The sequence below is a fragment of the Aquila chrysaetos genome, chromosome 23 (assembly GCF_900496995.4).
Source record: "Aquila chrysaetos chrysaetos chromosome 23, bAquChr1.4, whole genome shotgun sequence".
NCBI classification, from domain to species: Eukaryota; Metazoa; Chordata; class Aves; order Accipitriformes; family Accipitridae; genus Aquila; species Aquila chrysaetos.
Genome location: NC_044026.1, coordinates 12,643,329 through 12,667,760, shown reverse-complemented (window position 1 = coordinate 12,667,760; position 24,432 = coordinate 12,643,329). Strand labels below are relative to the sequence as shown.

The 24,432-nt window shown below is 41.1% G+C and overlaps 1 protein-coding gene across 1 annotated transcript; it reads right to left on the bottom strand.

The window, feature by feature from the left end:
* Window positions 1–951: 951 nt before the first annotated feature.
* XG (Xg glycoprotein (Xg blood group)) lies at window positions 952–24,295 on the bottom strand. The gene is made up of 9 exons (XM_029998832.1): window positions 23,911–24,295; window positions 12,996–13,037; window positions 12,605–12,661; window positions 8,161–8,196; window positions 5,510–5,575; window positions 4,547–4,603; window positions 3,850–3,888; window positions 3,443–3,562; window positions 952–2,248 (listed from the first exon to the last, which is right to left on the bottom strand). The coding sequence occupies exons 1-9, from the start codon at window positions 23,969–23,971 to the stop codon at window positions 2,232–2,234; spliced, it is 495 nt and encodes a 164-aa protein (XP_029854692.1). The 5' UTR covers window positions 23,972–24,295; the 3' UTR covers window positions 952–2,231.
* Between the last annotated feature and the right edge of the window lie 137 nt (window positions 24,296–24,432).

Here is a 24,432-nt window from a genome sequence, read left to right as displayed (position 1 = left end):
TCAGAAATTCTTTTGAAAATACTATGAACAAATTTAAATAAATGGTAATAATATTTCAAAACCAAAAATCTTAATAATGCACATAGATCCTTCTCTGGACACTGCTTCTGAAAAAAATGATTCTTAAGCTGTTTTCTCTTTTTTCCTTAATGTCTTTAATTTGAAGCATTTCTTTCTCTTCCCTAGCAGGACATAGATGGATTTGTATATAAAAGGTTTCAGCCAGCACATGTGCCAGAAAGTAACAAAACAAATAAAACGTAGACATCTTAGATAAAACACAGTATGTGTTTATTGAAAATTTTCAAGAGAAAGAAGCAAAATATATATTTTCATTGTTAAACAAACAATTGAAGTGGTAACCACAAAACATTTTAATATTTCATTAGTCAAAACTTTATGTCTACCTGGCAAAATATATATCAATCTGTTTTAACTATTAACATGGGAAATTAGTATTTTTAGAGAAATATCAAGTGTCCTTGGAAACCATATTAAAAATATGTTATCATTCATAAGTTGAAAGTGATAACCACAAAGGTGCTCGTTTGTTTGTGTGTTGTCAAGATGTTTCTGTATTTTAACTGATGTACATTATCATTTCTCACTTTCAGGATCAAAATAAAGATTATGGTAATTTCCTCAGGAATTGATATATATCCATTTCAAACATAGTTTAGATAGAACAGATTTATTTTATGAAAAGAATACTTTTTCGAATTACATCTTTCAACAATTTAATAAATACAAAATCATGTTTACCTCCATCTACATGGAATTTCAGTAAGACAAAGCATGCTTCACATACAAGATGAAGATAAAAACACAGATTTCCTCTGTGCTTTAAAGAGTTAGCTAAAAGAATACTTTTTCAAATTATGTCTTTCAACAATTTAATGAATACAAAATCTTGTTTACCTCCATCTACATGGAATTTCAGTGTGAAAAAGCATGCTTCACATACAAGATGAAGATAAAAACACAGATTTCCTCTGTGCTTTAAAGAGTTAGCTAAAATGGCTGTATTGCAGAATTATGGCAGTAAACTACTAGTTTTGCCAGCTTTCATCTGCATTTCATTCATTTGCTAGTATTTTGATTCAGTTAGCTAAATGAAGGCAGAAAGACTGGAAAAGTGTTAGTTTTTATTGATACGTTTGTCTACATAAGAACATTTGTTAGCACAGCAAGGTTGGTCAGGAGCAAGGGAAGAAGGTGAAACAGCCTTGCCAGCAAAACGGTATCAACCACACCTCTGCATATGTATGAAGCTTAAAAGTTGGTGTGGCATAGATTTTATACAACCAAGAGTCACAGACTCATTCTAAATTATTCTGAAAACTTTGTACCTATTTTCCCTTTACAGAAATTATGAATAATATGGTTCTTAAAAAAAACAGCCTGCCAGATTAATGCCTTTAAAGGGTCCTAGAACAGGACCTAGGTTTTCAAGAAGAGAAACAAAATTTACATCAAATTCCAGTTCCTGAGAAGAGCCAAACACCATTTCAGTAATAAATAAATAAATAAATAAAATCAGCATGTGTTCCTCTCATTTTTATTTTTTTTTAAACAGTGGTTCATCAATCTACATATTCTTTTCATGCTGTATTTTAAAATTAAGAATGAATTTTCCATCTATACCTCCTTTCACTTTGCTAGAATTCAGATATAAATACAAAGTAAAGGCATTAAAATTTTTAATTCTTTATACAACTTCATGTTTTCCTTAAACTTTATGGATAATACAGAAATATACTAAAGAAACCCAACATGTATGAATGGAAACATCAATTTCCTTATTCCTATTCTATCAGAAGGATTAAGTATTTTGGCTAATTTTGAAAACAGGAAAAAAAAAAAGAATTGTTCAGTGACTCAAATGCTCACAAACCAAAATCTTTCCATTTTTACCTTATATTAAACTTGATTTTTTCGTTGTTTAAAATAAATTCTGAATCAAAATGCGTATCCAATCTTTATGAATGCAGGTCGGATCATTCAATACAATCCCCGGACATTTTAAGCACATCTTTGATGACGTAAAGCTCAAGGTGCACGAGTGACGTCAGGTAAAAGAGAGCAGGATTGCAGCGTCTCAACAGAACATTCATTAGAGGAAGATTTTCTTTTGTCAGAATGATAAAGAAGAAAGAATTTGTCGGACCTGTGGGCTGAATGTCACCAACCAGAGAGGCCTGCGATCAGAGGGCAACTCTTCTTTCAGCGGCTTACACTGTAGCCCCAGCTGAAAAATGAAGATTGAACAGTCAGTATTTCCACCAAGGATGCCCTTTGCCAGCTTTTCTGGGCTTTTTTCGCTCCAGTCCTTTTGAGGCGGCGGGTGGGAGCCTCGTATCCCCAGAGACATACAGAGAGCCTTCCCCGTTTGCCTCACTCCCCATTTCCAGAAGGCCACGGGATCACGGACCTGATGCTTTAGTTACACACTGGCCATGGAAACAGAGGAAAACAAGTGACTGTCGGGACGCTGAGGGCACAAACAGCATTCGCGGCCCTGACCAGCCTCCCCCAGGGCATCCCGGGCCGTGCTCCGGCTGGATCTCCCCGTGTAACCCTGCCCAAGCCTTCCCCCGGCGCCCGGGCAGCAGCGCCGGCCCCGCAGCCCGCCATGGCACCCCCAGGCTGAGGCTGCTGAGGCGCCGGGGGATCCCAGATCTCTCAGAAATCTCTGTGAAGCTTCTCCACGCACCGCCTGCGTTTTGCTCATGTCGTAGTCGTTAGTCCCGTTATGGAACAAATAACGTGAATTAGAGGTTTAAGTTGACTTCTATGGCAGCTAAGGGCCAGGGCCGGGCTGTTCCCAAAGAGCCGGGAGCCGAGGGCAGCCGCAGGGGAGCCCGAGCCATCGCCTGCCCAGCGGCGGGCGCGCAGAGGTGCGGCGGTGGCGAACGAGCCCCACGGACAGGCCAGCCATCTTCATCAGAAGAAAAAGGCAAGCGGCCCAAGGCCAAGCCAGGAAACCCAGCCAGCCGCCCAGGCTCACGGCCAGGGCAGGTGTGTGGGGACGTGGTGCAGGCCGGGGCTGGAGGCCCACCCAGGCCGGAGCTGAAATGGAGGCCCTGGCCAGAGGGTACATGGGTGCCGCAGGCGAGCCCGATCTGCGCCACGCAGGCTGGTTTCCACACACAGAGCCACGGCCGCCAGTCACCTCCCTGGTGGCAGAGACCTCACGTCAGGTAATTTCCTTCACAGAGTGACATACATCCATCTTCTGGGCACGTTTTGGCTTCCTTTTGTTCTTCTTGATGAAGAACATTAACTACCGGTATCTCTCACAGACCAGCGAGGTTGTTTAGGATGAGATTTTCAAATGCCCTCATCTCCGACCTATTTCTGCCCCCACTGAAATTGTTCGTAAAATTCCAATCTACTTCAGCACTAAATAGGCTCAGAAAGTGGGAAACCAGTTTGGTCTTACCCTGTGGTTTGAAACAAAGTTTCTTGTTCTTGTAAGCGGAGTAGGCTGCTATGGATCCAACAACTAATATTACAAAAGCAGAAATTATAGGAGATGTAACTCCAGCTATTAATCCTGAATCTGTGGAAAAAGAGAAAGTTTTTTTTCAGAGGCACTGAAATGGTTTGACTTAAGCATTTTATCTACTAAGGCGTGCTTTTGCCAAACTATGAGAATTGTTTGGTGAAACATTGGAAATTCATTAAATAGAATTAAGCAGAAGACTAGAAATTATGTCACATTACAGCTGGTGTGAAAATGATGTCTTAAAGCCTAATTTCATATATGTACTACTTTTATAAGGCTAACATTTTCTTACTATTTTATGATGATAGGAAACAAATTATAGAGTAAATTATTTACTATACCCGTGTTTCCTCCTTGATTGAAATGATGCTCCTCTTCTCCTGGAATAGAGGGTGAAGTTTCATCAAGAAATGTTTTTCATCTTGTTTTGAGAACAAAGTCTTTACTCAACAAAGTGTGATTTTGTACAGAAGGTGAAAGGGGGCTGCTCAGCGGGACTGTGAGAGAGGAGCTCCCCTTCCAGTCCTGACCGACAGCTGCGCTGGCTGGAGGAGTAACCCATCCATCCTCCTGACACTTTGTTTTTGGAAAAGAATATTATCTTCTAAAAAAAGGATAATACTTAGAAGTGTACATCAAGCTGATTTCACAGGGAGTAGGAGGCCAGTATACTCTGGCTATTCTGTACTGCCAGACAATCAGATGATTTGTCAGTAATTTAAGTCAAGATCATAGGCCCAGTTCATCTACTTTCAGTTCTCGGCAGAAGCCCCTTGCTTTGGGACTGTCCTGGCTGAATACAAAGGGATAAATCCCACAGGGTTCTGACATATGCCAGAACACTACAAAATGTTTAGGAATATGTTTCAAGTTTGAGCTTCAGGCTCAAAGCCATGGTTTGTGGAGAAGGATAACTAATCTAAGTAAAAATAGCAGTCTTGTCCAATACCTTCAGTGACAAACAGATTACCGCTAAAGCAAAACCAGCCAGCTCCGAGTTACAAGTTACAAGCTGCAAGGAGAATTGGCAAATACTACCTGCTATTTGTGGTGGCAAAATCTTCCCATCAAAGAGATCTGAGTCATCAAAACCTCCTGCAAGACAAAGATTAGGATTTCTGTTGCAAAATTATCTGAACAATGGTAACCTCTTCAGCTCCCTTGTCCAGTCTTTTCGTAGTGTTCTAGGGAGGGGTGAGGGACCTTTGAAATCCCAGCTTTGACATGGCGGATGGGTCAGGTGTCCTGCACTGAATGGTTAGCTATTCAAATTCACCTGGAAGCTGGAGTACTGAATAGTTGGGGTCTACCCATTCTGCATCTGTATTGGCACCTGTAGGATGTGTGGGCTTGGGCTCTCAGTAGCACAAATCCTTATATAATTTGGACATCTCAAATCCCAGTGGTTCCTGGGGCAGGAAGTCAGTGGGTCCTTTCCAGGAAAGACTCCAGAAGGACCTGTCCACGGCTCATTACTACAGTCATACCAGAAGTAAATATGGGATACATGGTGGTAGCTGGGATAGATGTGCCACTTCCATTTTATTTAAGTGGGTGTCTGGGACCACACTCAGAAGCAATACAGTCTTACATCCATCTCCCCAGTCCCACCTGTTGCATGCCCCAGGGCCATCTCAGATGCACATCTCAGTATGGATTTGAACATAGGCTTATCCACGCCCTGTGGCTAGCAGTCAGATTTGAACCTTAGCATGATTCAGTGTACACATACCCAAAATGAAAAGGCAAACAAGCTGAGTGTTAGTCTCATGCCACGTAGGAGTCAACATCCCACATTTTGGGCAGACAGAAAAGCTTTATGGTACCGACATTAAAACTCAGAAAATCTCAAACACTGGGTCAAGAACGGTGATTACAAAAGGGAGATGGAGGGGAGGGATGATAAAAACTATTAATAAAGAAATAAGAGAGTAAACTATTCAAAATATCTGCTCTGAACAGCTCATAGTGCTAGATTTTCTTGGGAGAAACTATTCTTACCGGAATTACTATGGCTTCCCGGTCGTGGTGGAAGAGGTGGATATAAAGGTTTTCTTGGGATGTCACCTATTGATAATTAATATTGTTAGATGGTTGGACAGACAACACTGAGAGCTGTAAATAAAGAGTATGATGACCTGAGATTTTATACCTATTTCTAATTTGTCCTCCGGTGAATTAAGAAAAGGACCTTGTCACTAGTTAAAAAGTCTCAAGCACTATATCAACAAATAACTAGCTACTAAAACTAATTAGAAAGCGAAAGGGGAATATTTTCAAAATTAAAATGAGAGAAGAATTCACAGAAATGTTGAAGGAAAATATTTAAAGTATTTCTGGCAAGTGCTAACATTGTTTAATGCTGACAGCTGGGAAGCACAGTGTGTTACTGTAGGTGTTAGTGGTGCAGTTATGCAGAACCAACAGAGCAGTTGGTGTTCTGGGCTAGGCAGGAGGCAACAGGTTATCTCTGTGCCATCAGCAGGTATTAATAAGATCTGCAGATTAGTTTCATCTAACAGATGCTGAATTCACCTAACACATGATGAATTTTCTACTCTTGAACAGTGCAAAATGAACTCAGACTTCAGCTTTGTTGTTTAGGACTTTTTGCTGGTATTTGGCCTTAATTTTTGCCAAAGTATTAGAAAGAGATGCATTGGATAGAGCTGGAGATATGATGACTATTAGTAATTTCCAAACTGCACATACAGTGCTGGAGTAGCAAGAGCTGACTGGGGTCAAAACCTGCCAAAGTTAACATCCAGGGCTGTTTCTCTGTGTATGTAGAGTAGGTCCCCTCTTGCTGTCCTTTCTCCACCCAGTTCAGTCCCATATTTAACTGTTCTTCCAGCGAGACAGTGAATTTAGCTCTGAATAAATGAAAGTTAGGTCACAGAAATAAATACCAACTTCCCTCTCTCCCCTTAAATCTTTCTTTCACCTTCAATACATGCCAGATGCCCTTTTCTCGTGTTTTCTTCTTGCCTAGCTGCTAAATATAATTCTTCTGTTTGTGAGTAACATTTAGGTTCTGAGTCAGCAAATTATTTAGATATATGCTTAACTTCAAGTGAGTTTAGCCTACTGCAGTCAATGAATTTTAGGTAGAGTCTTAAAGCTTTGCTGAATCAGACTGTGCCCAATTCAATAGAAGAGACTTGTTCCATTCAGAACTGTGTAACAAATGAAGACTCACCATGGCACAAAAGCAGAAAACTACTGATCCCATTATTCATTTTTATTATGGCATTGCACTTATTCAGTATTCTCTAAGCATAAGAAGATATATTCTATGGCATAGCTAGTGAAAAAAAAATGTCTTCAGAACTATTGATAATGAGGTATGTATCATTAATCCCATTACACCATGTATGAATGTCAATTAAGAACCTGAACTGAAAATGGAGCAAAGAAATAAAAACTGAGGCAAACGTCATTTGCCATCCTCTGAATGAAAAGGTGGGTTTTAGTGAAGATACTTAAGCTATTCATTAATAATTTAATCAAAGTACGAAATCCATCCTCTCATAAAAGTACCCATTAAAAACTTGCAGGAATGGAACAATTAGTATGGGCAGGAAGAAGTGACAGTATAAACATGGGAATTATAAACAAAATTAGATTCAGCTTTATAAAGTGTGGGCTAACATGTCATTCAAACACAGACATGAAATGCCATGGGGGAACCTGGAAATGCAGAAAGCCTGGGACATGGGAAAGAATAAAATAAAAGTTATGATTCTCTAAGACTGAAACATGAGTAAACCAGATCACTGCGACTGGAGTCATAATTCAGAGGTTCTGTGCAATGAGCTGAAAAGTAATTTTTCTTTTGTGTAGCCTTGATCCAAGTAGAATTTTAGCCCTTGATTCAATAGTACTTGCATTTTAGATAATTTCAGTGTACAAGAGCCTTTCTAGAGTACTTCACATCCCTGGTATACCTCTAAACACACTAAACAAAATGTGGTGCCGAAATTCCCAAAGTCGAGGTTTTCATATGTCTACACAGCACAGCACAGTACAGTGAATACTTCCTGGGTCAGTTCTGGATGTTATAGAAATACCTGGAAGATATAGCAGGTTACAACAGCTTGACTGCTTCAAGCTTAAGCTATATCTTGTCCATCAGTGCTCATCTCTGAAACATTCCTTCCTGCATTTCTGATCTGGGATCAGCAGAGCTTCAACAAGCTCACACCTCTCTCTATCCACTGTTACCTCTGATTCCTAATCTTAGGCGGACTCATTTTTGGTAGTTGAAGAAACTACTGCCGTCACCTGTTGTCTTCAACCTTCTGCCAGAAGCCACCACCCTGAACCATCACGGCTGAATGGGCAGCACGTCCTCTCCCCCGCCATGACCGTGGTAGCCTGGGATGGCAACGTAAACCATAGCTGACCAGTTCAGGCAGGCGGGCCAGCCTGCAAGCTCCCATAGCTGGCAACCAGACACAGCCCGTCCTGCTGTCCCTGCTCTGCATGATGGCCTCTGGCAAAGAGGCTGCGTGTACATGAGCTATAATGACTCCCATTACTACAGTTCCTCCTACAGTCTTGAAATTTCTTTTCACAAATTAGGCAGACTTCAGAAAAAGACTACAAAAAAAACCCAACCATTATATTTGAGAAAAGAAGAGAGTACTCACCCCCACCAAGAGCATCTCCTAAATGCAGATCATTGTCTAAAAATGAAAAAGAGGAAGGTGCAGAGAAGTGAGTTAACACACAATTCTTGAGGAAATTTGAAATGTTGGTTTTAATAGAAAATATACAACTGAATGTTTGACAAGCAACTTTTTCAGGTCAGTCCCATAAATTCAAATAAGATATTATACTTTTCTTGAAAACTCTTACAGAATTTAGTATTTGCCCGCACACTACTTGACAAATCATACAACATTTTCTACTCAAAATACGAAAGATTTATTCCTGCTTTAAATAAGCTCAAAATAAATCTCATAGTGGAATCAAGATTAATACCTCTTTAATATATCTGCAAGTACATAAATAAAACTAGATATGTTAAAATATTAAAATTTATCTATTTTTAAAATATATTTATTAACATTTATGTCTGTGGTGGGTTGACCTTGGCTGGACACCAAGTGCCCACCAAGCTGCTCTATCACTCCCCTCCTCAACAGAATGGGGGGGTAGAAAATAAGATGGAAGAAAACTCATGGGTCAAGATAAAGGCAGTGTGATAAAGAAAAAGCAAAGGGCACGTGTGGAAGCGAAGGAAAACAAAAGATTTCTTTTCTACTTCCCATCAGCAGGCAATGTCCAGCCACTTCCCGGGAAGCAGGGCTTCAGTACGCGTAGCGGTTGCTCCAGAAGACAAATGTCGTAATAATGAATGCCCCCCCCCCCCTCCTCCTTTCTCTTAGCTTTACTGCTGAGGATGACATCCTACGGTGTGGAATATCCCTCTGGCCGTTTGGGTCAGCTGTCCTGGCTGTGTCCCCTCCCAAGATCTTGCCCACCCCCAGCCTGCCGGTGAGGGGGGAACGTTGGAGAGACAGCCCTGATGCTGTGCCAGCACCGCTCAGCAGGGACCAAAACACTGGTGTGTTATCGACACCTTTCCAGCTACCAGTACAGACTACGAGGGCTGCTGTGGGGAAAAGTAACTCCATCTCAGCCTGACCCAAAACAATGTGGTTGAAACTGGTATATGCATGTTTGGCTTAAGTGTAATTTGTTGAACTGCAACAACTGAATACCCATTTCAAGAACAAATACTGGGAACTAATAAACCTACTTAGGGAGAGAGAATTGAATCAACTAATTTATGTAAGGATCATGGTGACAAAAATTTTTGCTTCAAGCAATCATATGTGCCTGTCTGAAGTTGGGTGACAGTCTGTTTTCTTTGGCTGAGCTATAAAGGTTTTAAAATATACTTAAATGTCTGCATGTGCATGTTACACAGTGAACAACAGGCTATTGCCGTTCCCCCAGCACTGTCTCACTGTACCTGGGATGGAATTTTCCATCCAATAAACAATTTGCCCACGAGCTGCAGAAGCATAAACAAGAGGAACTCCGTTTCCAACATGCAGGTGTGGATATGAGTATGTGGGTGATATTTTAGGGTATGTATGGAATGATGGTGAGCTCTGAAAGGTCACTGAGTAATAGGCAGAAATACATTAGATGGATGTCATAACTCCAAAAAAAGCATTTCTTGCTCCTTATAAATGTGAAGTGCTAGAATGAATCAGAAGAAAAGGACAGCAAAATATACCTAAATTTTGATACCAATGCTTCTTGCCACAGAAAATTAGACAGACACTCAATTAACTATATAGGTTTTTTCATTATAATTGTGTCAGAATTCCCAAACCCCAGGAAAATCCATCCAAATGCATCACCATGCAGAACTCTGCCTTCTTGTGTTCTTTATCTCCAAAGGGAGTGGGAAGCTGCTTTTGCACAGTATCAAGTCTCATTTGTGTAACAACTCAGAAATGCTCTGATGTCACCAGGAAATCTGGCAGGAAAATAATCAAATTCATACTACATGACTCAGTTCGTTCTTGTCAAGTCAGATGTTGATCCTGTCTGTGTCTGGTCAGCAGAGAGTTGCATTTCAAAAATACCTTTACGTGTCAAAATGCTAACACTGTAAGAAGCAATAAATTGCAAACTGGATTCAATTTACTATCAAGATGAAGAATTCAAGTAAAATGTAGGGCTCCACTCTGGAGGGTTCATGCAGAGATTTGTTGCAAAAATGCTAAGGTTGATATGAATGTAATACAAATGGAAATGTGTGTGTCTGTAGGGACCGTAAGAAACAGCAGAGCAAAGGGTTAAAAGAACAGACAATAAAAGTCGCTGTTCCCAGCAGTAAAATTGAGGAATGTGTTGTTTCTGTCAAAACCAGCAGGCCTGCACTCCGATAAGACGACAGCACAGATGACTTGTCAGCATAGGAAAAGCAGAAGGGCACTCTAAAGCCAAAGGTTGCAGCATATCACCTATTCCACCACTTTTCCTGTTCGCCCACCCAGAAAATAGACTGTGGACCTAGTCTGTGTACCCCAAACAAGCAAAACCAGACAGTGGGCAGCAACCTGGCCTAGGGTTCAGAGACGCTGAAGTAAGCAAGATTATGAGGCAAAGGACTTTTCCATAATAGCTGATGACTCCAATAGGGCATAAAAGATCTGTACATAAACTGGCTTGTCATTTCTGATCAAGAAGAACCACAGAGACAGAATAAGGACTCAGTAGCTGGCGTGCCTTGTCCCGTGTTGCACATGATGCTCACCAGACCTCCTGAGCGCACACATCTTGGTGCTCACGAATATGTGGGTTTGAGCGTATGACTGAATTAAATCAATGGCAGGATGAATGTGAGTGGGTAAAATCAACCTATTTAGAGATTTTGTAAATAAACATCACCTTCCATGAAATTCTGTGTTGAATTTTGTTACACTAGATGGGAGGTGCCTACAGGAGAGCTTCGACTCCAGCAGAGGTGCGTGGGAAGTGATGCCCAGAGGACATGGCCTGCACAGTAATTGGCCTCAGCTGGACCAAAATCATCATCTCAGCCAGCCTCATTTCTCAGTGATACTGGCTGAACGAGACATAGAGGAAACCCTGAGGTTAACATGAAGCATCAGGCAGATGCTAGGACATACTTTTGTATCATCTTTCTGCACTTTCTAAATCCAGTAATTTATTTTTAACACTGGGTTTTTTTTTAAATTAGTTTTAATTTCTTTTAAACTCCCTGCAGTCCTCTTCAGCGCTGAAGGAGATTCCAAAATCTTCTGGAAAACATGGAGTTCCTCATTCCCAAGAATTAGTGAAGTTGATTCAGGTAGGGCTGATAATCATCTGACAGTCATATCTCTAACAGATTTAGGAGTCCCTAAAAATCAAATCCCTTTCACCTGAGTGAGGCAGCTTCACTGTAGATACTGGCATCCTTAGGTTACATTTAAACATGTCTGAGGACAGTCTTTTAAGGCACGATTCAAGTAACCTGCTTGAAATGTCTATATTAGGATGAGAACAAATCCACATTTAGAGTGATATGAATTGTCCCTAGACATGCTGATTTCTCTCCACTGACTTTAAAGGAAATCAGGACAGTTAGTTAAGCAGAGGCATAGCAGTACTTTACAAGAGACACTTCTAAGCTAGGCCAAACACAGATTTTCTTTGCAAAATGAAGTGGGAAGAATGCAACCATTACAGGATTTAGTAGCTACCACATTCGCAAAATGCTCCCCCTGTTTGTTCAGAGTGAGCCAGAGAATTGTGTGGAAAATGTAACTGCTTTCATATACCTAAAGACTTACTGCAATGTTTATCCAGAAAAAGACTGAAAGTTGTTGTGTGGGCTAATGTTACCCAGCATTTCCTGATTCAAGCATTTTGTTCGATAGCCAGAAATTTCCTTCAGTGTAGTTTAGTTGAAAAATCTCTATGTTATCATAAAAAGTTCCATCATAAATGCATGTGTGGTTTTGTTGTTGTTTGGAGTTTGGGTTTTTTCAGTGATAACGAGTCTTCATTGGAAATCATCATTTGTCATCCTCAGGACTACAGCTAAAAACCTTTTGGTTGTCTCCACTGTTCAGAGCCTTTTTTCCTTTCTGACACAGATCTTTATAGCTATCAATACTAGATATTAAGTAAATACATGGGGAGAAGAAAGAATACCCAAATTCCTTCTGGTTCTTTTCCAAGACCGTTATGAAGGATCATGAATATTTATGCTAAAAGAAAAGATAATGGAAAAAAAAGTAGAAGAACAGTTGCCCATTTTTAGCAACAGTTACCCATTGTTATACTCCCCAGGGAGTTCAGTACAGGCTGGAAAAGCATGAAGAAGATCTTCAGGAAATAAAATGCCATCACTGGCCAGTCATGCTCTAAAGCCTTACTGGAAGCAGTAAAGACATGTAATTGGCAATTGTCAAAAACCCACTTACTTTCCATACAGAAGACAGCTAGTATTCACACAAATGATCTCAGCTACGGTTCATTAGCAAATACGATCAAGAATATTATGTGAGACTGTTTCTACATATCTAAAATCAGTTATGACCTGTTGTCTCCATTACTCACTCAGCACAGGCCTTGTCGGTCTTCTGATCACTGTAGGCTTCCTGGTAATTATGTCCTCTGTGGGACACAATGACAGACCAATAAACAATAACAGCTTAAACTTTTTCAACTTAACAAAATAAGGTATCTCCAAATCTAGCGAGCTGTATTCAATAAATCTTTACGTATCATGGCAGAAGCTAAAAATGAAGGGGTATGTTTTCAAAGCCATTATTTTTTTGTTTTTTTAAAGAAAATTTTAATTTTGTGACAGAAACATTGAAATCTAGCATTTCCCAGTTCTGTATTTCTTGATGTAGCAGCCACTTCATATTCCAGTCCTCAAGGAAAAGGACTTAAGATTTATTATTGGGTCTAAATGCCATAGTAAAATGAGGAGAGATTTACCTACCTGGGTGATCAAGAGCATCCGCTAAATCAAAATCGCGTTGACCTAGAAGGAAGGTGACAGAAGGAAAGAGACTAAGTCAGTGGGCAGGTTTCCATGACCATGTCTGAGGGCTCTGGACAAAGCCAGAACATCAGTAAGAGGCAAAAGAAAAATCCATCCAAACAGGAGCAGGCGCAGAGCAAGCTGTCGGCTGTTGTCCCTGTACCGTGCAGTCCTGAATGACGGTGCGAGATGGGCTCATTTAAATCAAAGAAGCTATCAAAGTTCAGGTAGCGCAAAGAGAAGCTGCTTTCTCCTCTTATCCATAGCCAGCCGCTGTGCAAACACGCCTTCGAAGAACACAGGTTGCCTGTTACAGGGCACAAGGGCTATTGCCAGGAGACGGCTGAAAGTAGCATTCAGCACAGTACTTGCAAACCAGAATCATTAGGTGAGAAACTTTAATATCTTCATTATCGTTTTACTAGCTCACCTTCAGAGAGCAGCTTTACTGGCAAGCCTGCCTTGTGATTACTTGTAATGTGAATCAACCTTTTTTATTTAATTCTTCCAGTAACATGTGCCAGCAGTAGAAGATATAAAAACGTGTTTACCTAATTTAGTTTCCGCTATAACTTAAAAAATCTGAAAGAGGAGAAAAGAACCTTCCAGTTCTGCATTAGGTGACAATGATGTCATTAAATGTCACAGCAGGGCAATTAGCATCCTGACCTTTGAAGCTGGCAAGTAAATAAAAATGGAAAATGTATAAACTGAAGCATACAACTTTGAACTGAACACACACAGTTATTCATACGAGTTTTACTTTCCACCCTCTACAATCTGCCACTTTCCTTTTAACACACAGCCTTCATGAAACACCTCTTTGCAGAGTATGTATCCATTAGTTTTCATCCAGACTGAAACTTCACCGTCCTTGTGTTTGCACACCAAATACAAGATCAGCCTGCACAAACCCACAAAAAGTCGCTACATGCCATGACTTCCCTAAGCAGAAATGTTTTACTGTGCTCTATCGAGTAAGCCTCTTGATCTGCATCTGTTTATTATCCTGTCTAAAAGGCTTAATACCTAACTCTTCGATGAAGTGTTTTTCTTGGTAAGTCCTGAACAGTTCACAGCACGAAAGGCATCATTGTTCAGGTGGGGAAACTGAGGAACAGAGAGAGGCTGTCAGAGGTTCTCCAGCGCGACAGCGCTCTGGGTTCAGCTCAGCCCTCTCTTCTTGACAGGTGCTGTCCGTCTTCATGGCATTCTTCACATTAATCACTGTTCCTCAATAATAGCTCTCGCCTGTGTCAAAGAGCTGCTGGAAAGATTAATTATCAGTGGTAAAACACTGTGTGATCCCCAGATAAAAATCAGAGCAGGAGCATGAAGTAGAAATGTTTTGACTCCCATGAGGATTTTCACGTAAGTCTGTGAACTTAATTATCATCTGGTGCCTGACGGAAAAGATAAAACGAGGCTGGAATGCAAAATAGCGAATGGCTTCTAAAGAAAACTGTCCCTATAAAATATTATGACAAACCCATGTTTGGAAAGGAAAAGCAGAAAGCAGCATAAGGCTTTCCCAGTACTGTTATTAGAGTAGCATTTTACCTCTTATCATTTGAACCGATCTTGGAGTGTCACCTCGTCCGACCACCTCTCCTTTCCCTGCCCTGGCCGCTCAGCCAACCTAGCTAACTCCAGTAACCTTTGAGCTGGGTCGCTAGATGGGTAATATTCCAAGACGCTGACAGGTTGTTTTTTCTGTATGAATCCATTAAAATACATAAATACATAAAATTGAGAAGGGGCTTCCTCAGAAGATACTCTTTTCCGGAGCCCTGAGGGCAGCACTAGCCCGCCCTGGCCCTGAGCCCCAGCCCGTGGGCTGTCACAGCTGAGCCGCTGCCCGGCCGTGGCACCCTTTGATCCCGATGCAGACCCCTACCCGCAGGCTGACATCCTGACATTGCCTTGACTTATATGAAAAATTCTGTTTTTCTGAAGCATTTCTTCAGTGCCAGCAATACGAGCAACTTAAGTTTGACTGTCTTTTGATTTTGTCCTCTGGATAAATCTTCATTCTTGATTGGCATCCTGAGTCTGTCTGACCTGAGCCCTGCTGCTGCAGGATACCGCCGGCAGGGCTCAAACCGTTTCTCATCAGAGTGAGTCATCAGAAATAATTTTCTAACAGCAAAGAGCTGTTGGCCAAACCAGCTCCTCTGTTACAGGTCCTGACACGCAGCAACTGTTGATACGGAAAGCAGCTACTGAGGTCCTAATGCTGTAAAGAGAACGTGACAAAATTGTCTTGTGAAGGAAGACTCTGGAAAACTTCCAAGTAAAATATTTCTTTGAAGTTAGAGAAAAAAAAAAATAGAAGGAGGAATCTAATCAAAACAGATTCTGGAATTCAAGCAAGATGATGCAGATGCTTCCAATTGCCTGAGAACTAAAGCAAAACAGCAGACTGAAACAGTTACTAACATCTGCCCTTCTCCTGGACAATACCGACGTTGCCCTCTCCTGTTTTAAGTCTGCTCTGTTGTCAAAAAAGTGGGAAAAGACAAGAGGTGTTCTTTTGAGACAGCAAGGGAGAAACAGAAGGCAACTACAGAAATTGTAAGAAGAGAAAAAAGAAGCCTGAAAATCCCCTGCAGAAATTATTCAGATTAATTTTTTTTTAATTATTTCTCATGATAAACCAAGTATTAAAATAAACAGACACCAACACAGAATGGCTGATTGGGAGTAAGATAGGAATCTAGACTGAATTCTTTTTGGCTGTGTAAATATAAACCTTGACAGATGGGCAGATTGTATGTGGACATCTGCGCAGCACGGTAAATGGTATTCCAATAAACCAAAAGATTGCTTGGACTTCCATCCCGACTTCCTCCGATAATAACATCAAATGACCGCAAGGAGTAACATTTTTGTGGAGCGGAATTTTAAATGCTCATTACCATTTCTGAGACTGCACCTAGACATTTTGAGAATCTAATCTGGGAGGATAACAGATGGTTAAATAGCTGAACAGCCCAGATTTCATCTGCAAAATGGTGGGTCTAGAAACAAAAACACATTAGAGACTCAGAGAATATTTAGCTCAACAGGAACTGCAAACACTTCAGAGAACTCTTGAAGATAAATGACAATGGAAATAAATTAGTCAAACTTCTTCACAGAACAAACAGACTGAAAGAAATTCCACATATAAAAATGGGCCCTTTTTTTGGACCAGCTTCCATAATAGAAACAGCTGGAAATTTACTGATGAAAATGAGAATGAGAGAAATTTTAGAGGGGAGAAAACAGCTTTGTTCCTTTGGATTTTTTTATTTGGTTGGGGTTTTTTGTGTTTGTTGTTTTTTTGGGTTTTTTTAGCCTGGATAAAGTTATGAAGAGATTTAGCTATGCAGGAGGTATTATCTCAGAGTTATCTCTGTTATTACTGCTTTGGGCTAGTATGCTCTTTCTTGGCATCACTTCTAGCCTTTCTTCTGGGAGTACCCCTGTTTTTACATAGAAGTAAAAGTATTGTAATAGTGGGTTTTGTTGGGTGGTCTATAATGATTCATAACAGAGAATTTGAGAAAAATGCTTCTAAGCTCCTGCCTGACACCACAGAACAGTCCTTATCTGCAAATGAGAAAATGCTAAGCTAAGAAAGCAAGCCTTCCAGATGGATATACAGTTTGTATTGCAAAAGAACCTGTTTATACTGGCTGCTCAAACACAATGAACTATACTAACAGCAGGACTTTTGCTGGCACTGCCAGCCTTATTTGGGATGTAATTCCCTCATTCCCACCCAAAACATGCAGCTGTGCCAGTAAAAATCTGAAGTGTAGACCTGGCCTACATAGCTAACAGTAGACTTCTCTGTAGCAGCCAGACAGGGGACAATAGACTCCATAAAACCAAGCATCAAAACATAGTAGCTTAAATTTCAAAGTTAGTAGATTTATTTTTAAAGGCATGATTCCTCCGGGTAGGACATTTGCTTTCACTAATGCCCATACTTTCTATGAGCCTTTTTAATATCATGTGTGGAAGGCTGGTGATAGAGAATCCCCGTTAGTCCACTTGCTCTACTATGGGAACTGTTACGGTTGCTGTTTGCCACAGAGATACTGAGCCAGCTTTTAGTAAGTTCCCTCGCATATAAGAAAAATCCTGCTGAAGCATCACAGAGCTGAGGTCATCTTACCCCACCAAGGCACTCCCTCGCAAAGTTGTGTCCTCAGGCATACGTGCATTTAATGTTCACAAACATTTGCCCATATTAGTTTTCTGAAAATGTGACCCAAATATCCGGTCACTAAAATGCAGACAGCAGCATCTTTTGCCTATGGTTTAATTTGTGACCTAAATGTTAAATGGATCCATCACCCTTTAACTGTGAAGTTGATTGATCACAAGGGTCTGAGGTCCCACAGTTTTTGAGGAGGATTTACGAGGAACAAGGCTGGATACTGCAGGTGGATGTTACGGATTCATCGTTACGTTTTCTGACAAAAGGCTACCATGGCATCACTGCAATTTTTAATCTCCGTAAGTAGGCTCAGTCCTGCACTGGATCCATATGAGCACAGCTTGTGGCCATTAAAGTGACGCACATTTAAATAAGACAGCATGAATATTGCTGAATGAGAGTCAGGTTATGTGACGAATGAAATGAACTTCTCTGGCATTTAATATGCATAGTCTAGTATTAAAAATGAAGCTAAGATCCATGAGAAAATGCGTTCATATGTGTGTATACATGTGTGTGGACATACATCTTAAATGCATACAGGCACATGTGTGTTAGATAAATCCGTTTGTCATTAATGTGATTAAATTAATGGGCTTTGAGTACATTGCTAGCAGTCATATGATTGGGATGAGATTACCTGTGTTACAAATAAATTAGAAGCAACTAGGTTAGAAATGTGAGCTAGATAGAAAGGGAAAATAAGTTGATTTTACATTATTTAAAAACAAGAACAAAAATGATTTCTTCAGTGTAATTAAGAATTGTTTTGTGAATACAATGAACTTAAAACGTTATGAAGCTGGCAGAGACTGAGGAAGAAGTGGGTGACTCACAAATGAGAATAAAAATTTTCTAAAAAGGAACAATATGTTTCCAAAACCGCTCATGGGACCCATTTTATGTTCTTTTTAGCTGCAATGATAAGTTATTCTCTGCACAGATCATTTCTGATTATTATACAATCATGAGACATATTTTCCCTCTAATGAGAAAAATAGATGTATTCTCCCGGGTATGTGATTCAGAACATACCCATTTATTGGTCCAACTTTATTCAGGAAGCAATTATGTTTGTTTAAAGGAAATTACTCATGTAAGAAAAGTTGTGGGAGAACTTAAAGGTTTACGCCCCAGAGTGGACACTTTGGACAAAATCTCAATGAGCAGGTACTATTTCTTTGATGTAATACCTTCATGATCCATATTTCCTGATGAGGATACTGTAGCTTTTTTTTCCATCACGGCCCTTTCGTTCCATAAGCAATGATTGCCACTACAACCCCTTAATGTTGGGGTGGAAAATGAGTATGCTTTAAAATCTGTAATTAAGATCTAAGTTCCAGTCTATAGACCACAGCATATGGACCTGATTATTGGCTTCATGTTTTTTCCTAGGCCACTTCTGTTTACAGATTGCATTCAAGGGAAATGAAAAGGTCTCTCTCACTTATTCATACAAGAACACATTTAAATAATTACCAGCAAATAAGATGCATTAATAAAGCAAGAGTGGCAGTACTGCTTCAGGTTTGTGCAGCATGGTCTCATCAAACACGAAAGAAAATCTTCTAGTTCTACGGTGTTTGCTTTGCTGTGGACAAACAACAGCTGTTCAAAGGTAGCTGCCATTCTTTATGATGTGATATGTCCTGCATACATAAAAAACCCCAGATATAATTTTCTATATTTTGCTTCAGAGTGAGTGCAGAAGACGCTGGTGTGTGCTGTAAAATTACAGGCAGAGCAAAAGAGTTGGGCTCTCTGATGAAGCCGCACCGTATGTTTGCTCATCTTACCGATTTCCAGCTGTGTGTCGCGAGGAAGCGGAGCTTAGGCCACGGCGTGGGCTGTTCCGCCAAAGCTGCTCTCTGTCCCTGCGCGGTTCGTGAAGCTCTCAGCCCTTTTCAGCCATTTGGTCTGAGTGGGACACGTCACACGAGAACTGTACAAGTAGAGAGGCTCAAACGAGGGACCTCTACGAGCGTTCCTACTGAAACTCTGTAGTGTGGCGCAGGCAACAGCAGTGCCGGGCTCTCTGAGTGACCGCTCTCTGCCAAAGTACTGGCTGCCTAATCCACACTTACCCCAGCAGATAGTTTAGAGACAACAGAGGGAGCTGAAGATAATGCAGGAGGTCAGGGAGACGCCAGGCTTTGCTATTTCTGTTGCTCACAGGGTGTCTTTTAATGTTCCTCCTCCCACCTTCGCCCCAAGTACACTGGTAAAATACATGCAAAATACCTTTACTCTTCAATATGGGTCGCACAGATCTCAGTAATGCTATTCTGTAACTTAACATCGAGTTGAATTTATTTCAGAAATTCTGTTGTATAACTAATCCTGTGCCCCCTGAAGTCACAGTAGCTCATCAGCATAATTATTTATATTGCTTCCTTGAGGGGGTTAGTAATACTGCCAAGTCAAAGTGGATGATCAGGACGTTTCATACACATTCTTTGCTTGTGTGTTTAAGATGCAAGACAGCAAAGAAGCAAGACCTGCATCTTGTCTCTTTCATGCCATTAAAAACATGTTTTCTAGAAAAGAATAATGCTGGAAAGAGTTGCTGGACATCACCCAGCACGTCCGTTCAGCAACAAAGTCTCTGCAGAGTGTCAGGAGCCACCTCTCACCTCATTTGGACTAAAGCAGAAAAGCCGTCAGGCTGCCTTCGCAGAGCTGAAGCAGCCTTTGCGCGTGGTGCCGGAGTGCACAGAGAAGCCTCTCTGAATGACCCTGTGCAAAGCGTGATGGAGCATCAGTTGGTGTCTGAAATTCAAAAGCAGGAGACTCGGAAGAGGGTCTGATGGCTTAGCCTTCGGAGGGAACAGCAGTCAAGAGTCTTGGCATGCAGAATGCTCTGCAAATCTGAGTTGGATTTCTGAACAAAAAGCCAGCCGCCTTTTTGCTGCCATTACGCTCAGGAAACAAAATGGTCTGTACGATCTTTGTGAATAGAAATATCTGGCTCATATCTCAATTTCTGCTCCTTGCAGATGGTAACCTGCAAGGTAGAGTTGCAGTTTTGATGCGATATAGATTGTGATCCGGGAGGCTTTGTTGCTGTTAACTCAGGACTCCTCACAGTGTGGAACGTATGCCCCTGGTTCTTCCACCGCTAATGTTATAAGACCTGGGACATAAGGAAGGACTTTGCTTTAATTCCTCTGCTAAGCTTAGTGCCTACTCTGGCCTTTGTTTTCATTTAATCTGGAGCATTGTTGCCCTTTGAAAATATAGTGCTGTGATTTAGCTTTTTAAATAAATTCCTCAGGAATTAAAAAATGCTTATATAGTGGAAGTGGAACTGTTATATTTTCGTAATCCATTCAAGCCCTTTCTTTCAATTGGCATGGCCTAGTTGCCTTCATGAGATATTGTCTACGGATCAGATTTTTCGATAGTATTTTCCCATAACATTCGTAGATGTCAGCCCCCCTGGGGAAAAGAAGGAAGACTCTGGTGCTAAAGAAGATCAAAACAGTCTGAATCTCTCTTCTTATAACCATGAGGCAAAATGCCACAGAAAGGCATATTTTTATTGATTTTTTCATCTTGAAACAATGATGACATTTATTTCTTTATTTATTACCCTCAGTGGGATGGAAAGGGATCGACAATTGCTGATGCAAATGAGGGACAAATACATAGTGAAAACAGCCCGTTCGGGCACTGCTACCAGGCTTGCAATGTGGCAGCAACGTTTGAGAAATGAACCCGAGAAGCTGAGTAACCACGCTGGTGGTTAGCTCTTCCCGAGCTCTGATGTTGCAACAGCTCTGCTGTCGTCACCGTTTCGACTAGTTCAGGTATGCCTATCAAACTGCAATCACAAGTTTGGATGATAGCGCTGACATGCCTACAGACGATAGCAGCTCTGGTATTGGGAGTGAAATAGTTTTGGCGCTCAGCAACAAGAGAATTCATTGTCTGATACATCCCTGCTGATACCGCGAGTGCTTTGGCACGTACACAGGGACCTCACGCGGAGTGACGGCGAGGATGGAGCTTGATGGAGCAGTATAAGAAAAACAGAACTCTGTTTTTCATCTCTCCCATTCTGTCCTTTAACTCCAGTGAAAACTACATTATTCATAAAAATAAGTCACATAGTGTCTCAAATCCAAACAGGTCTGTAATTTTCTCCCCGTAAAGTGCCTAGCTAATTAACCGAGAATACAATTAGTTTTGAGTCAACTTCTTTGTAAGCCTTAGCTGGACACAGGTACATGGTTTACTGGCTAGCAATAAATGCTGTTCCTTTTACCTGCATAGCATGCAATACCTGATGCAGTAAAGTTAATGTGTCTAAAACATCATCAACCTTTGGGCTGTCTTTGTTACCGACTAAACATGTGATCTATCAGTTGATCTTAAAGACCATGGATTTCTCTAGATTATATCTATATTGGGAACCTGAGGAGCATTTCCGAGCAGTCAGGTCTGAGTGAGAGTCTCAGCTGCTTTCCAGCTCCGTATAGGAGACAGCCCTCGGGTTGCCCTGCTTCCCCGCTGCAGGTACGCTCACAGGCGTACGGCCCAAATGGGACCTGTGGTATGTCCCAAAACTGAGGTCTATGGCCTGAATGGCACCCACAGTATATTTCAAACAGGTGCATGATCTCAGTTACTGGGGGACTAAGACCTAAGCTGTGTCTTTCCAGACCCTAAGTGGGCAGTGTAGACACAACCGAAGCTGAATTACCACAGGTCTGACAAGCTGCAGTAACCAACGTGGGACGTTAGCATGAACTTCAGTGGAAAAAAGTTTCTACGAAGTTTCTTTCATTTGGGCTGGGCTAAAAGCCACTCAGACAATTAGTTGTTGCAGCTCAACTTACATGGGAGACCTCAGGTAACCTGCCTAAGCTTGGAAATAACAAAAGCCAAAGAGTGTAGATAAAAGTATGGAAGACTGCAGTGAGCGTCTAAGTTTCTGAACTATATCAGCTCTCACTTTCCTTGTGCGGTGTGGTCCTTGGTTATGCCATGCCTCTGTTGAGATGCGTCCATCAAGCTGGTCTAGCCAACTCACTGAAGATAGCCAGACATAAAGGAAACGCTAGATGGTAAGAGCGGTGGTGTGATCTGGTCTGGCCGTGGTGGCACAGTAGTTTCTAGAAGATATCACAGATGGTTACAGCTTAGATAAGAATTAAGGCTGCATATAAAAAGGTGAATCATGCCATAGACATGCCTATCATAAGGACTTAGACCACCTTTTCACCAGCATGGCCAAGCCTTTCTCATATCATGTCTTGATTAAGACTGAGTAGTGGTTCCTGTAAACGTCCCCTGAAACATGGCAAATACTTCGATGATAAAATTCAGTGGCTGTTGCCAGAGACTTAAAATAATTCATTTTGCTTTCCAAAGTGGATTATATAGTTTCCACAGTCATAAGACTGTGCCCAAAGCCCACAGCAGTTTCAGCAATGACTTCTTCCCCAAAGCAGAGCCTGAACTGGCTCCAAATTAGCACATGTATAAAGCAGGAACGGTTAGGCTGACTATCCTTGTAATTAAAGTGAGAGAGTATATGGAGATTGGCTTGCCTATGCTCAGATTGTTTGAACAGAAATATTCAACGTAAGAGAGTCCTCCAGAACAAGAAAGTCCGCATGCCAGTGATGAGAGACCGTGTGAATCATCCCTGTTCACAACATGCTACGGGGCAGGCCAGCACAGTCCTACTGCTCTGCTGTTTCTACGCCACATTACTTGCTGAGAACCTCTAAATAATTCCTTATTTGTTAAAATGCAACTATGGCACTGATTTAATGCTAATATATAAAAAAGAACATATCTATAAAACATTAAAAAAATATATAAAAATATATTAAAAAAGTACACTACATGGCAGATGCACACGAGGATGATCTTATTTGGTTTGATACCAAAAAAAGTTTTACAGAATGTTCTGCTAAAAGAAAGTTACTTTTGAATATAGAAAACCGACTCAATGTAAAAGGACTACATTTTCCCAACTGTTACTTGTTCATCAAAAAATGTATACAAATTGTATTCAATTCTTCATTAATCCTGCATGAAAAAAAAAGAATGTATGCTTGTGTGTTGATTTTATATATTCAGGAAAACACTGGCTAAGGTTAATAAATTATTAATTTATAATTATTAAAGCAGGAGCACCAATATGAAAGCATAAGCATCTTTAAACTGAATCAGAATTTGTTTTTACAATATAACTAATATGTTTCAAAATATCAATAACCAAGAAAAGCTCTAAAAACATGAAGTTAGTATTTGACTAAGGATCTCTTTGGAAACTTTAAGTTCCCCTGGAACGTCTCATTTTACAGCTTCCATTTAAAAAGTTTGTACTCAAGTCCAAGCTTGTGAATAATTTTACGTAAGCAACACTAAAGAGAAATAAGAAATTACAGTAAACAAACTCCAACTAGCATGGCTGTTACGAGAGATCATCCAAAAGATATGTATCTCTTCAGAAACTGCAGAAGTACTTATCTAAACACGCTTGAATGCTTCTCATGAAACAGTAGCAACAAAAATAACGCCAGCAAGCATTCCTAAATAAACAAGCACATTTTTTTAGGGCTTGGGGTTTAGGTTTTTAGTTGTTTTTTTTTTTCATTTTTCATAATCATGCTCTAGAAATAAGCCAAGGCAACGGTCGCTTACCTCTTACATGGACTAGAAGAAAGCCAAGGCACAAAAGAAGCACGCTTCTGAAATTCCCCATGGTCTTCTGTGCAGCGCCTTGATTGCACTGGTTGTTTTTTTTCCAGCGACGATGGTCGACGTTGCAACCGCAGCGCCGGGGTTTGAGGGAAGACGCTCGCTCGGAATCAGCAGCTGCCTCCAAAGAGTTCTCTCACACTCAAGCGCCGCGGAAGGGAGAAAAGTCCCTCAAAAACCTCTCCCGGTACAAGTAACAAAAGCAAACCGCCGAGCCGTGAGCAGCACCGTAGGTGCCACCCGCCCGCCAAGAAATCTATTTATGGCGCGGGCAGGGAGCGCGAGCGCCGGGGAACCGGCGGCAGCACCCAATGGGGCGGGAGCCGGCGCGCTCCGAATCCACCTCCTTCCCGCAGGGAACGCCGACCTGCGCGACGCCCTCGCCCTCCGAGCGGGGTGTGGTGCTGCCGGAGCTCAGGCGGCTCGCGAGAGGAGACCGGCTTGCTCCGAAGCGTACGTGAAAAA